Below are 13,997 nucleotides of genomic sequence, written 5' to 3' on the forward strand. Positions count from 1 at the left end.
CAAGAGGACGGTAAGTTCTGTGGTTGAGGTCTGGACAGGCACACAAGTCACTTCTAGCAGTGTTCTGGGAAAATTACTCAACTTCTCTGTGCCTTGATTTTCCCATTCGCCAAATCCGTTACGACTTTCTTGACAAATTTTGTATTACAAAGATATGAACAGGAACATACCAATGTTAGTGATGGGGGCCAGGTAAGCATCTACCTCAAAGCAAGAGAAAAATATAGAAGCACAGGCAATTTTTATGTATGGCATTTATCACCGGAATGGTCCATCTATTCTACACACACAGACAAAGAGATCATCATATAGGCATACATCCCGTGGAGATTTAGCACATCAAGGGTTTTTTTCAGTTACATGTTTCAGAGCTATTTGGTATCACTCGCAACACATCACATGACAAAAATCACATGATTTGTTAATCATACTGATACACTAAATCTGATCTAGTTTGTATTTATGTTTCTAGAAATCTCAGTTTTCTGAAGACTTCCAGTGGAGACAACTTGAGATCTCTACCCATGTATCTTGTAACCTGGAATAAAAGCCTGTCCACAAGAACAAATCCAGACATTGGTTTGGTTGCTAACAGTGGAAGCATGGCTATCGATTCATCTTTAGCTATCTCGAGAAACAAATGGAAGCACTTTCTCCTGAAGCTCTGCACTACTGTTTTGGAAGCAAATCCCAAACTACACAAAAGAAGGAGAAAACAATGGCTGAAGAGTAGTGATTTATACTCAGAAGGTTAAAAAAACAATATGACAGGGCAAACCCTACACCACTCCTCTGAAGGAGAAACGTCACTCTCCAGTGGAAAAGAATTACTCAAACATGCCAAGGTACTTCTAGTAAGTGTGTTAGAATGCACTTTGTATTAAGGTAAATAGTTTTTAATGGGAGTACTGTCACAAATAAAATCTGACTGCCATTATATAAAGCAGTAGGAACAACACTGCAGTGATATTAGTGCAAGTACTAGTGCAAGAAAGTGTTACAGAACAATTATTTCGGTCACTTGGGAATGAATAGAGGTAGGAACTTCAGGGACACCTAACAAAGCTCTGCAAGGGCAAATTAAAATCATCACTGAAAAAGCAAGGTGATGAAAATGGAAGTAACCTGCATTATTTATGTTACCCAGCTGTCAGTTCTGACAATCAAGGCAGAAAGAGCTGGCACGCACATGTACACACTTCACAGTGACCATGGATCCAAGGTATTAGAATATACAGAGCAGGCAATCAAAATGACGGAAGTTATATAAAAGCAACATATCTGTAGTTGGTCCTTCTAGCTTCTACAATCAAAGGAAGATATTTTTCAAAACTTCATCACAAAACACAAGTGAGGTTTAAAGACAAATTTAGATCGCAGAGAAGTATCTCTCATAGTGATGCTCCATCATTTTCCATCCTGTGGATGCTCAGGCCTCCCTGGGTGACCTGGGAGCTGAGCCAGCTTGCCAGACCCACTGTACCGCCAGTTCGACCAAATGCAAAGGCTAAACAGACACAAGGAAAGCATTCAGTCTGACTGCATGAACAGGCCTCTTCTTTCCCAACCAGAATATTCTCCTAAAATGCTTTCAGGTGAAGAGTCACTGCCTGAAAAACAATTCACTGGATTTAATTTCACTTGCGTTCTATTCATGCAACTTTGTTGAACCCTTCAGAAAAATGCATTCGACATATTGCACAGTTCCCCTGAAGATGACGCTTTCGGCTGAAAGTTTGCTTCAGTTTGGCCACTGTATTTATATAAAGACATACTACAAAGACCACCAGAGCCATAGAGAATGCTTTCCAAACCATAATTTGGAGAACTTACAACCTGTGAAAGTTCATATCCTTCACAAGCTGTACACGTGCAGGGTGAAAGTGAAGGCAGACAAATGAGAGATAAAGACACTCCTCCCCTTCACCCCTCACACATCCCAACAGACTGAGTCACTTACCAAAGTTTAGGAAGACCAGCTTTGCCTGAATAGCAGGGCAAAGTTTTACTAGAAATGGAATGGCTATGTACACTCCCAGCAACCAGATTATTAACTTCCGCAATCGAAACCATAATCCGTATCGCCTGTATAAAAGAAAAAAAAAAAAAAAGGAAAAAAAGAGAGAGAAAGACAGACCTGAATACAGCAGGAATTTTATGAAGCAATTTTCACAACGATCTGTGTGCTTGGTGTATTTGAAAACCTGGTCATTTACTCTTTAAACAAAACTAACTTTAAACATTTCATGTAGCCTCAATTGTTTGAGAGAAGCAGAAGTAACCGAACTGTCAGCTGATGATATGCAGCTTAGAAAAAGGGAATAGAAACTCCCCACTGATGACATTTTGAAACACTCTGTAACAAGAGCTTTTTTCTGCTGATTTAACAGATTTCAGGATCTCTAGAAATGCATGTCACACGTTTGTCTCCAAAAAGTAGCCTGACTGCACTTCCCATTTAAATCACTATCAGCAAGATTTTGTTCAGTTAGATTTTCACATATTTTAAGGGACTATGTGTAATGAGACTGATAAAATTACACAGGAACTCATGTACAGACTGGAGCAGACATTCTACCTTGTCCAGCTAAAAGGGTTCATACCTCTCAACACCCTGGAAAGCAAATCTTTCTAAGTTATAAAACATTATGAAATGTCTTATCTGCAGCATCATTCTCTATGAGCGCAGAATGAGTTTGGAACAATTGCCCCAACACTTTATTACTATTTTCTCCTAAGTATTCTAACTGGGAAAAGTAAGCTACAAAAAAACCCAAACCAACACCACACACAAAAAATAAACCAACACAAAACCCAAAGAACAACAACAAAAAAAACCCACAAAGGATCACACAGCAGCTAGTTAAGCAATTTTTCTTAAAATATACTTTATTGCCTCAGAATAATTACCACATACACACTCATATGTGTATATACATGCATGTACGTATCCATAAAGGTGTACTTCTAATGATGTAGCTGATTAACATTTTATGGGCAGAAACACTGAGGCCCTCAACTATCATTGCAATCAAGAACTAAAATGCATGTAAACCTTCAGGCAACACAACTTCCTTTGCTTTCCAGCAGACAGTCTTGAGCAGGAACGACGTTGCACACCAGTGAGCAACCAGTTCTTGGTATCGGGAACTGCCAGCAGCTGAAAGCAGAGATCAGTTTTTCCAAGAGGTATGAAATTATTAATCTCCCATTTGGTAATTTTAGGAGCTGACACACTGAACTTGCTCCACACTAGTGCTAAGAGGGTTTGAAAACTGTCAGCTAGTTGAAATTATTAAATAGAGAGCCTGAAGACCTCTTTTTTAAGTATTTCTACAAGAAATACGAGTGCATGGACAGAACTGGGATGGAAATAGTTTAATCATGCACCAAAATCTTCAAGATCTCAACAGCTTTTGTAGCCCTAGGCTAAAGCCAAGACTATCAGGAACAGTTTTTCAGCACAGGGAAAAAGGAGACACCTCAACCCCCCCACCCGGATAAGTTTTTGGCATGATTGCTAGGGTACTCACAGGGAATAGGCTATCCTCCTATTCGTCCAAAACCTGCCTCCATCACACTACTGCCTGCCTACTGCCTGTCTCCTCTCACCCAGGAACCATATTCTGGACTTCAGAAACATCTACCATCAAAATTGATGCACTTTTCTTGACAAGCTAAAGTAACTGCCATTTTCCAAGAGGGAAAAAAAAAATATATTACTAAGACACTGCCAACCAGCTCTGGCTGCCACAAGCCTATGTCGAAAGGTTCAACAGATTTTAATACTTCCCATGGCAAACCTGACAATGAAGAGGTGAAGAAAGACAGCAAGTCTTCCAGTGACATTTCCATACCCCAAGCCCAGTTTCCTAAAGTATTAAGGAAAGCAGAAACAGCAAAGGACTGGCAGAGGAAACAGTACAAAACAGGGGCTTTAGAAGAACATTGGTGAGTACCAAAGCCTTAGACTGACCCACCTCTGCCCCATGGAGAGCAGCAAATAGAGGAGGAGGAGGCAGAGGTCCCAAGTGCACAAGCAGTAACAAGCAACACAGAAAGTCTGCCCACAGTTGTGGTCTTTGAGAGGGGCCCAGCAGACATACTCTAGAGCCAGGGCCTGCAGAGCAATCCACTGTGAAATGCTATAAGGTCAGCTAAATACACATGCAAACCCCACAACTTTGGGAAAAAAACACACAACATTTTGCTTGGACTAATCACAACTGATCACAGCTCTCTACTCTCAAATTAAAACCAGCTTTCCACAACCACCCCCACATCAGCACCTATCGCCTATTTCCATCACTGGAACGGGTTTGTGAAAGAGGAGGGGAGGAGAGATGACTGAACGGTAGCCGATATTTAGTTGCTGAGCTATAATTTAGCTCTCTTCAATGAGAAAAGTGTGTCTTTTCGTTAAAACTTTTTGTCTCGTTTGGCTGGTTGCTCAGCATTAACACAACCTTGCAGTTTCCTCTCGCCTCACACTTGAGAGGTGACTGCCATCACCACCTTCCCGCTGAGAACAGTAACACGGGTGAGCAACCAGGCAGGATGGGGCTTTCCAGCAAGCTGTCCCGCCTGGGGCCCAGATCCAGCTGCAGCCAAACAGAGCTCTCCTGGGCGACTTTTGCATACGACAGGATTTCAGACCTACAGAAAAAAACACTTGTTTAGAAAGGCACCAGAATCAGGTCTGAACTCCTCCAGGCACAGCCAGAGCACATCGAAACACAGGCTCTTCAGGTGTCTGGGTTGGAAAAGCACTTAGCATAACCTAGCCGTGAGCTGGAACCAGGAACAGAAAACGCTGAAGACGACATTGTCCAAGTAATGCTGTCAGAGCTCAGGAATGATTTTAGTTTCTCTTTTTTGGAGACTGAACTGAGACATCTCTTCCTTTGCTCTGGGACCCCACGCCAAATGCTAATCGGTAACGTGACATTTACACCTCATCTCCAGGGAGATGTCTACTTAAAATGCAACCAGGGCAAAGCCTCTATCCATCAACAAACAGCTTCTCTTCTCCTGATAAATCTAAGACAACGTGCTGAAATACACTGTAAAATTATCAGGTAAGTCTTTAGCGAGCAATTTAGCTAAATTAAACTGCTCTTGCTCTGCAGAAAAGCTGTCTCAGGAAATAAATGCCCTGCACAGGGAGCTTTTGGTGTGTTCAGGCAAAAGCAGCAGCAACATACTTTTCACCCCCTTTTCACCAGGAAACTCAGTCCATCTTAGTTGGAAAATACAAGTGAGTTAGAGAATAAGCAACTGCAAACTGAAGACATTGAAGAATATCATAAACGGATTTCTAGGAACAATAAAAGTAATGTCTAAAAAAACAAACAAACAAAAAAACCCGCACCAACCCAAAACACCCAACCCCAAGTCACCCCAAAAATCAAAAAAAATCCCCATTGACATCACATTTTCTCCCTTCATTCACCAGTGGCTTTTGCCCAACTTCTGGGTTCCGTCCAAACACAGGCAAAATCTGAAGTAGTTTTTGCTTCATGCAGGTTTCTGAAGTGGATGTGAAAAATACATTCTCTCTCCAGACATACTTAAATCTGAAAGAAGAAAGTCTTTTCTGCAAGTGCGACATCAGAAACAGAAAATTCTCCTGGTAATTTACACCTGGACAAAGGTCCTATATTCACTCAGAACAAGCATATTTTGCATTTGGGCAGACAATAAGAGTATCTGGCCAGCGAGGAGGAGCTGGGGGTCCTCTCACGACAGCTCCTCCTGAGTGTGCTATCTTTACCAGCACTAAGGGAACTGCAGGCACGAACATCCATGGAAAACAACTGCCAAACTAAAATTTAACTACTGCAATGTCACACAACAGGGATTTCAACCTGTGGTCCACAATCACAGTGTGTCTGCAAAGAGCAAACGAGGCAAGCAAATTTACTACGGGCATCCTTCCATTCACAGTACCAGCGTTCCTCCCTCCTCTCCAGCAAACTCGGGAGGTTTCATGAACAGAGAATGTCCAATGACCACACTACTGTGGCGCATTCTGCATACAGACTGAGATTAAAATAATTTCCCCTGGAGAGCACCTGAATTACTTCTGTGTCAGAAGTATGCCAGAAGAGTTTCAATTAGGATCTCCTTATCAGCTGTGCTACAAGGATGAAAGGGCAGGCCAAGGGTGAAACAAGAGACTGGCATCATCAGAGCTGCAGTTGAGCAAGAACAAAATTTATCAGAAACGCACACACGCTGGGCTTGCAGTCCCAAAAGGACCTACAGACAAATGCATGTACAGCCCACGTGGCCTTTGTCATCTAGCAGAGGCAACGGTAAAACAAAATGCTCACAGACACCCAAGTACGAGACTACATTTGTTCAGCAAATGCTGTTTCTCTGGCTTCCTCTGGTGTCCCTCCAATCAAACTGGCAATCGTTTCCCAGCAGGAATTCAGAGCACGGGATGTGGAGAGCCAAGACCATTTTCATTCTTGGTCACACAAGGTACCTCCTGATTACCAGGTGACAAAAGTGGTAGAGGAAGAAATAAATAACATGAGTAATGGCGTAACAAGAACACGTTCCCCCACTTTTCTAACAGAAAATATTTAAAAAAACCCCAATACATTCCTCCCCACAGACAAGGATCAAGAGCGTAACAATCAGGAGGTAGACGAAGACATGGGCAAAGGATTCAAAAAAACCGAGGGTCAAAGGGAATTTAAAGGACTGGGATGCATTTCTTTGGGTAAACAGAATTGTACCCAAAACAACCTATTCTACAACCTGGAAACTGCAACTGAGCCCCAAGGCACACAGGGGCGTGCAGAAACAACACAGCAGCCCACACATCAAGTCACTGACAAGCATTCCAGCCTTCCTTGCTAGCCTTGCTTTAAACAAGAGATGGTTTCTAGCCCAGGTCGGATCTTCAAGAACATTCATCTTCCCTTCCTATAGGAATTCTGGACAGTGGTGTTGCACAGGGCTCCTCCTTCTTACAGGTCCTGAAGTGTGAAAGGATCACCCAATCTTTCTTCTCCCTCCACACAGTCCATGTGAGCCACCCAAGCTGATTAACCTTTTGTTTTATTTCACTTGTTCCCTGCCAAGAAAATAAAAAAGAAAAAGGAAAAAACCTATCGGTCTTCCAACTGTGTGAAAGCACATTCAGAGGGAGCCTCTCAGCTCCTGAATGGGAGTTCGCAGGCAGGCGGTGGGTCTCATCTCCACTCTGAAATGTTACCAGCAGCTTTGGGACAGCTTGTGCGGTGACACCCAACAAAGTAATTTTCCACTACAAGATTAGCATGGGTCTTTTTCTCCTCTGGTTTGCTGCAAAACCTGCTTTATGTGCAGCCAAATGCAAACTGAAAAGATGCTAATGTCAAAGGGTTTGTCCCCTCCTGGTTTCTGTGCACGGTGAATGAAGCTGCGTAGGCACACAGGCAACCACGTGATTCTTTTATTTCGGGCCCAGCTATGCAGAATTCTCCTCAATGAAAAGTCTGCAGCCAAGCCTTAATTCTGCTTCACTGGAGGCACTGTCTAGAGAGCAGGGAGGTTGAATTATAGAAAATTCATCGAATCCTAGAAACCGATCATCCCCCGAAATTCATGAAATCCAGTGGGAACACAGCAGTATCTGCCAGAACTCTTAGCATCTCAGCAACTGATCCCTCCCTTTGGCATTAGGATCCTTTTTAACAGGATCAGTTCACTGCAAAACAACTCAAAAAGAAAAAAAATCAAAGGCCCCAAACTCATCTTGCTATTCTATGGATTAAGCGATCATCTAAAAAAAAAAAATCATAAACCACAATCCTGGAAACAAGACACAAATGTAAAGGCATTACTCATTTTTTTTCCAAGCTTGTTTCATAAACAACCCCAAAAAATCACGGACATAAACTGCATGGGTATCTGCATCCTCAGAGACTTTTAGTTTCAACTAATTCCTAAAAATCTTTGCTCTTGGAAAGATCTGAAAAACAAGAAGAAAATTAGCTCTACCAGATTCCTTTGCCATCGCCCACAAAAAGTTCCTTAAAATCTTGAACCTTTGCTCTTTCTGAAGAAATATTCTAGTCTCTCCCTCAAAAACTAAACTACAGTATAGTATCAGCACTTCAGCACTTCTTGAAAAGAATGAAGATACTACATTGCAAAGAGCTGTGCAGCGCATATTTTTACAAGGGTAAAGGACTTAACGATTTTTCAAGCATCCAACAGCAGAATAAATTGTTACTGACACGTGCCATGTCTGTGAAGGACATGATTTACTTTTTGATGTTGCAAAAGACAACCTGATCTTTCAGCTATCGAGACGAGACAGAAAAGTCTGGGTATTTATTTATTCTTTGACAGCCTCTATAATTCAAGTACAAATCCATCTGCACATAAAACCAAGCATTAACAGTAAGAGTTGTTAGATCTGTTACCAGGAAGTATCAGTCAATTAATACAAGGTAAATTTCCATTCTGTGCCATCAAATGTACAGAAGATGCAACATGCAAATTCATACCTAATCCTACGGCTTTCATCACTGTAGCATCCAAAACGTTCATCATTCGACTTAAGAAAAACATCTGAAATCAGGGACTGTTTCAGTCATGTCATCGATACATGAACAGTAAGGAGGTTATAAGAGATCCCAAGAAGTCACCCAGTCCATTCCCTCATCCTACAAAGGACACACGCTACCTAAAACAGTTGTCTGCTTAATTCCTCCCACCATCTCCTGGCAAAGTGCAACAGCCCACGCTTCATGAATGTCCCTCTGGCAATACAGAGCTGAGGTAGACAGACTAAAGTTTGCCAGGTTCACACAACAAATCAGACTAGCTGACTTCTCACTGAACAGTGATTTTTCCTAGAAAAAGAAAAAGGTACCAGAGTACTTCAAAAGCCGAATAAAGATTTAGCCAGTAGGCAGAAAGAGAAAAAGCTATCCAAATCTCAAAATCTGACTAAGCTACTAAATGGTCCTATTTACACCAATAAGAAAGTGGGAGAGGTAGTGAACAAAACACTAGGCTTCTTAAATATTGGCCTTAGAAAGCTAGGATGGAGCAAGGCATTCAAGCCTTCACCGGCAGAAACCGAGCCCAGGAAAAGCTACTCCCCTCCGTAGTTCCCACCAGCCTACTTAGTTTGACTGTACCCAGGAGCAAACAGTTAGGATGTTCTCCTAGTTCTCTTTTAATTAAAAGACAAATTAACAGGAATAATGGGCTTAGTAAGGCAGTGGAAAGGCAACTAATTTAAAGCCTACAGGTTTTCTCAAAAAAAGACAGAAAAGAAAGGCAAGCTAAGTTTTTGAGAATGTTTTCAAACATGTAAGCTCCACCTTCAGGTTCCTCAGAATATATATGACAGCTTATTTTTTAAACAGACACACCACCAACAGTCATGGAAAGTGAAGGTGTCCCAAGAGGCAAAAGCTCAAAAACCAGCATTGACAAGATGTCATCAGTACACCCATAAAACCTTTTGAGTTAGCATGTGGCAGGAAATTCAAACTGTTCTAACCATAGAAAAACAGTGCCAGCTACTGAAATTCATTCTTTTCGTTGCTGCTATTATAGCAAAAAATGCTTTCTTCCTTTTTTTTGTTTTTTGCTGTTGTATGTTGTATTTCTAAAGCACAGCAGAAAGCTATCATAAGCACTAGCTTATTTCTCTGTTCATAGCAGTATCACAGAAAGACAGTGAAAGCTGCATACACAGCTCCAGAGAAGTACTGCATGTCAGCAAACAGAACCAGAATATTTTGGCTATACACTAACCAGCACTTTCAGCATCCCACCCCTTATTTTCCATTAACAATGTCCCATGTAACATCAATCAAATGCCTACTGATGCTGCCTTCAGTTAGGCCTACTGGATTTCTACCATCTTTAAAAAATTCCCCCACACCACCTTTCAGTCAGAGAAGTTTCCTAAGTTCATTTGACAAGCTCTAAATGTGTAGTTTATTACTGCATTTAAATGCAGTTCATCCCACTTTCCATTCACTTCCATACCTATGCAGGCTAAAGCTGGCAAACATTAATGTGGCCACAAAAGAAAATTCATCATAGGAAAGAACTGAACCTGTATCCGCATCATAGCGTATACATGCAAATATGTATAAAATCAGCTTTTCAGATTGATCGGTTTGTAGAGATGGTTTAGCAGTTGTGGCAGAAAACCCTGTCCAAAGAAGGAGCCTCCAGGACCTTTTCTTTTGGCAGTGGCATCAGCTTACAGAGACTGTACAACTGCTGCCTTAGACACATTCTTAGAATCATAGAATCATTAAGGTTGGAAAAGACCTCTAAGATCATCGAGTCCAACCATCGACCCAACACCACCACCCACTAAACCATGTCCCTAAGTGCCTCATCTACTCGTCTTTTAAATACCTCCAGGGATGGGGACTCAACCACTTCCCTGGGCAGCCTGTTCCAATGTTTCACCACTCTTTCAGTAAAGACATTTTTCCATACATCCAATCTAAACCTCCCCTGGCGCAACTTGAGGCCATTTCCTCTCGTCCTATCACTTGTTACTTGGGAGAAGAGACCGACACCCACCTCGCTACAACCTCCTTTCAGGTAGTTGTAGAGAGCGATGAGGTCTCCCCTGAGCCTCCTTTTCTCCAGGCTAAACAACCCCAGTTCCCTCAGTCGCTCCTCATAAGACTTGTTCTCCAGACCCTTCACCAGCCTCGTTGCCCTTCTCTGGACACGCTCCAGCACCTCAACGTCCTTCTTGTAGTGAAACGTCAACAACGTCTTCAACAACGTCCTTTCACTCCCTTCATTGCAAACTGTCTATTCCCAAGCTCTTTCTTGAGGCTTCCTTACCCATTTCAACCCCAAAACAAGCTGTTGCCTACAGGGTCTCTCCTTTTGGCTGGGGTAAGAGCTCCTGGCAGTGTTGTTCCAACTACCTGAATGCAGATGAGGTTTGAAACTTTAAGCTCCCAAATTCCCCCAGTCCACCACTTCATTACCTAGCTCCCCTCTTACAGCCCAGACTCTCACTTAGACTGCTTCTGTGCCTCCTTCTGATTAATATCAAATGATTAAACATTAACTTAAAACAACAAACAGCAAGAAGGAAGTCATCTAGCCAGTCATTTACAAGAACCAGGTCTGTCCCTCCAAGAGATACAACTGCAAAGTAAAGGAGAGCATCTCAATGAATTGGGTTTTTCAGAAGGGGTCAGCAAGCTCCAGCTATTGAGACGTTAATAACCACATTTCAGTTTGTGGAATAGGGAAAGATCTTGGGTAGGACCTGCAAGAATCAAGACCCTGGTGCAGCAAGTGGGGGAAACATGGCATCAGCATTCAGGGTAAGGGGAAGAGGAAGGCACTGCTGATCAGTCAGCCAATAGCTATGAAATGCCAAGGAGGGTCATGCAGGGACTCGGAGCATAGCAAGAAAAAAAAAAAAAAAAAATGAAGTCCACAAAGTGAGGGAAAAGCAAGTTAGCATACAATGTTAATGAGCAGAAATAATGGAGCAGCCTGCAGGTAATGTATGGGCCTTTGGCAATGAAACATGTTTGCAAAAAGCAGAGCAAACGAAGAAAGGTAGGGAAAGGTTCACACAAGCATTTACACACCCCACAGGACAGGGACATGGGAGCTACATCTAACTTTTCCCCCTCGAGCACCCTGTCCCTTCCCAAGCCCGTGCCTTGGGCACTCCTCTTCACAACCATCGCCTAAGTTGACTACCCCTAAAAGGTAGTAACAACACTGCTTAAATTAAACCACTGTAAGTATTGGCACTTCCTTTGAAGGGCAGGAGCTTGGAACATCGGTTTTGATAACTTACATTCTAATTGTATGAAATCTACGTATGTGTCACAGACCAGGAGACAAGAACAAGCTGAACATTCGGCAATACAGCACTGATTTATTTAAAACGTATACTGAGAGCATGGCCTCAGCACCAGCTATGTTACTTCTCAATACCTAGATAAAATGGTATTAGCATTAGTGCGAATTGTGTGTGACAATATTAACCTGAAAGCTGCGTTTGAAGAAGAAAGGAGCAGATGCTTCTGTTATTTTAAGTATATAGCAAACAATGAATAATTATACCCTAGGCAATTGAACAATTGACTTTTGGGACAGAAAAGCAGGCTTGGGGATTAGGGTTTTAAGGTTGTTGACTTGCCTTGAATGCATCTTCTGCAACAGCCGTTTAGTTTGTGCCAGAACCTTTCCAGTATGAACCATTTGTTTAAATTCTAAGAATATGCTTTCTCCAGTGCTCCCCAGCAATGCTGCTGACACTAATCAAATCTGAAGTCACCCACACTAGATTTTACTCGAGTGTGGCATTGAGATATAGTGCAAGCACACTCACTCCACAGTGTTTACTGAATTCTTAAGTTTTCCACTCATTTCACAGCTGACAGCTGGTTTGTATTAAAGGCACAACCCTCTCACTAGTCCACGAGCTGGAAATGCAAAGCTGTCAGCAAATGAAAAAGGAAAAAATAGAACATAAACACGAGAAGACTGAAACAGCACCAGAAGTGCAAAACAGGAGCTGGAGACCAGCTGAGTCAGATTTTTATTGAAGCAGTACAGCTCATTTCTCTCTACCACACTCTCCTTCATGAGGAGGAATATCAGGGCACACAAGCAAAGGTTCAAGAGCAGAACCAATTTAGACATGTAATACTCCACCACAGTTCCTAACATAAAGCCACTTGCTTGTGGAATGTATACCATAATTGAAAAAGCATACAGTATGGCCAAGACAGTTCCCCTACCACCGCTTAGAACTAGTTAACATGCTGTAAATCCACCAGACTTGCATGCGTATGTTAACCTTGCAGCAATAACAGGAATCCATAGATTCAGACTTTGTTCCTACGGATACACGTGTTATCAACAGGTCCATATTCACAAGCTGCACAACTTTGTGAACATGAAATCTTCTTTTCACACAACAGTTTTTGGGAGACAGCCACCAGCCACACAGCTTGAGAATTACCACTACTGGCAGGCTCTATGGCTCTGGCTCTCTTAAGCCACCTGAGCAAAAGTCTCATTTGTGTATTGTAGACCTTTTTCCTTTTAAATGCATGAAGATGGTCATCTTATATTTGTCCAACTGAGACAGCTCTGCTTTTGGTGGAAGAGATCAGAAGCCATTCCTTCTTGGAAGCCTGAAGAAAAAAAATGCTTTTGTGTTAGCAGTGATACAGCCACCTTTCAGATGCAGAACACATCATTAGTAATACATTTTGATTACAATGAACCAACAGTTCCCTATTAGAGGCATACAAGCAAACAAGAACATTAAACAATGCCAAAACATTACATATGCTGACCATCAGCTGAGCACAGTGACATTAGCTGGCAGTCACAGTGCCCTCTGTAACTGCGACCTTAAACAGCGAGGCTTAACGAACAGTGCATGGTCATAAAGCAACAGCCATGGTTAAAGAACAGATACAGAACCGCTGTCAGCCTCTGACACACCTTGCACTGGGGGTTATTTTGCATACGGCCAGGAAGATGAGTCTGTTCCTGCTTTCATCTGTGCTTTATTCAGGGATTCCAGCTTTAGCTATCATCTTGTTGAGGAAACAACTCCAAAAGGACAAAAGCTTGTGACCTGGTTTCAGCAGGGATAGAGTTAGTTTTCTTCCTAGTAGCTGGTACAGTGCTGTGTTTTGGATTTAGTATGAGAACAATGTTGATAACACACCGATGTTTTAGCAGTTGCTAAGCAGCGCTTACACCAGTCAAGGACTTTTCAGCTTCCCATGCTCTACCGACTGAGAAGGCTGGAGGTGCACAAGAAGCTGGGAGGGGGCACAGCCAGGACAGCTGACCCAAACTAGCCAAAGGGACATTCCATACCATGTGACGTCATGCTCAGTACATAAATTGGGGGAAAGCTGGCCGGGGGGGCCGCTGCTCGGGGACTGGCTGGGCATCAGTCGGCGGGTGGTGAGCAATTGCATTGTGCATCACTTGCTTTGTCTGTTCTT

At 42.4% G+C, this 13,997-nt stretch overlaps 1 protein-coding gene across 1 annotated transcript in view; it reads right to left on the reverse strand.

Moving 5' to 3' along the window:
- ABHD12 (abhydrolase domain containing 12, lysophospholipase) overlaps positions 1-13,997 on the reverse strand; it is a 50,242-nt gene that overhangs the window by 25,805 nt on the left and 10,440 nt on the right. The window contains exon 2 of the mRNA XM_076334842.1: positions 1,961-2,085. Within this exon, the coding sequence (XP_076190957.1) occupies positions 1,961-2,085 (125 nt within the window). The remainder of the gene's footprint in view (positions 1-1,960; positions 2,086-13,997) is intronic.

Source organism: Aptenodytes patagonicus, chromosome 3 (genome assembly GCF_965638725.1).
Source record: "Aptenodytes patagonicus chromosome 3, bAptPat1.pri.cur, whole genome shotgun sequence".
In the NCBI taxonomy this organism is placed as follows: domain Eukaryota; kingdom Metazoa; phylum Chordata; class Aves; order Sphenisciformes; family Spheniscidae; genus Aptenodytes; species Aptenodytes patagonicus.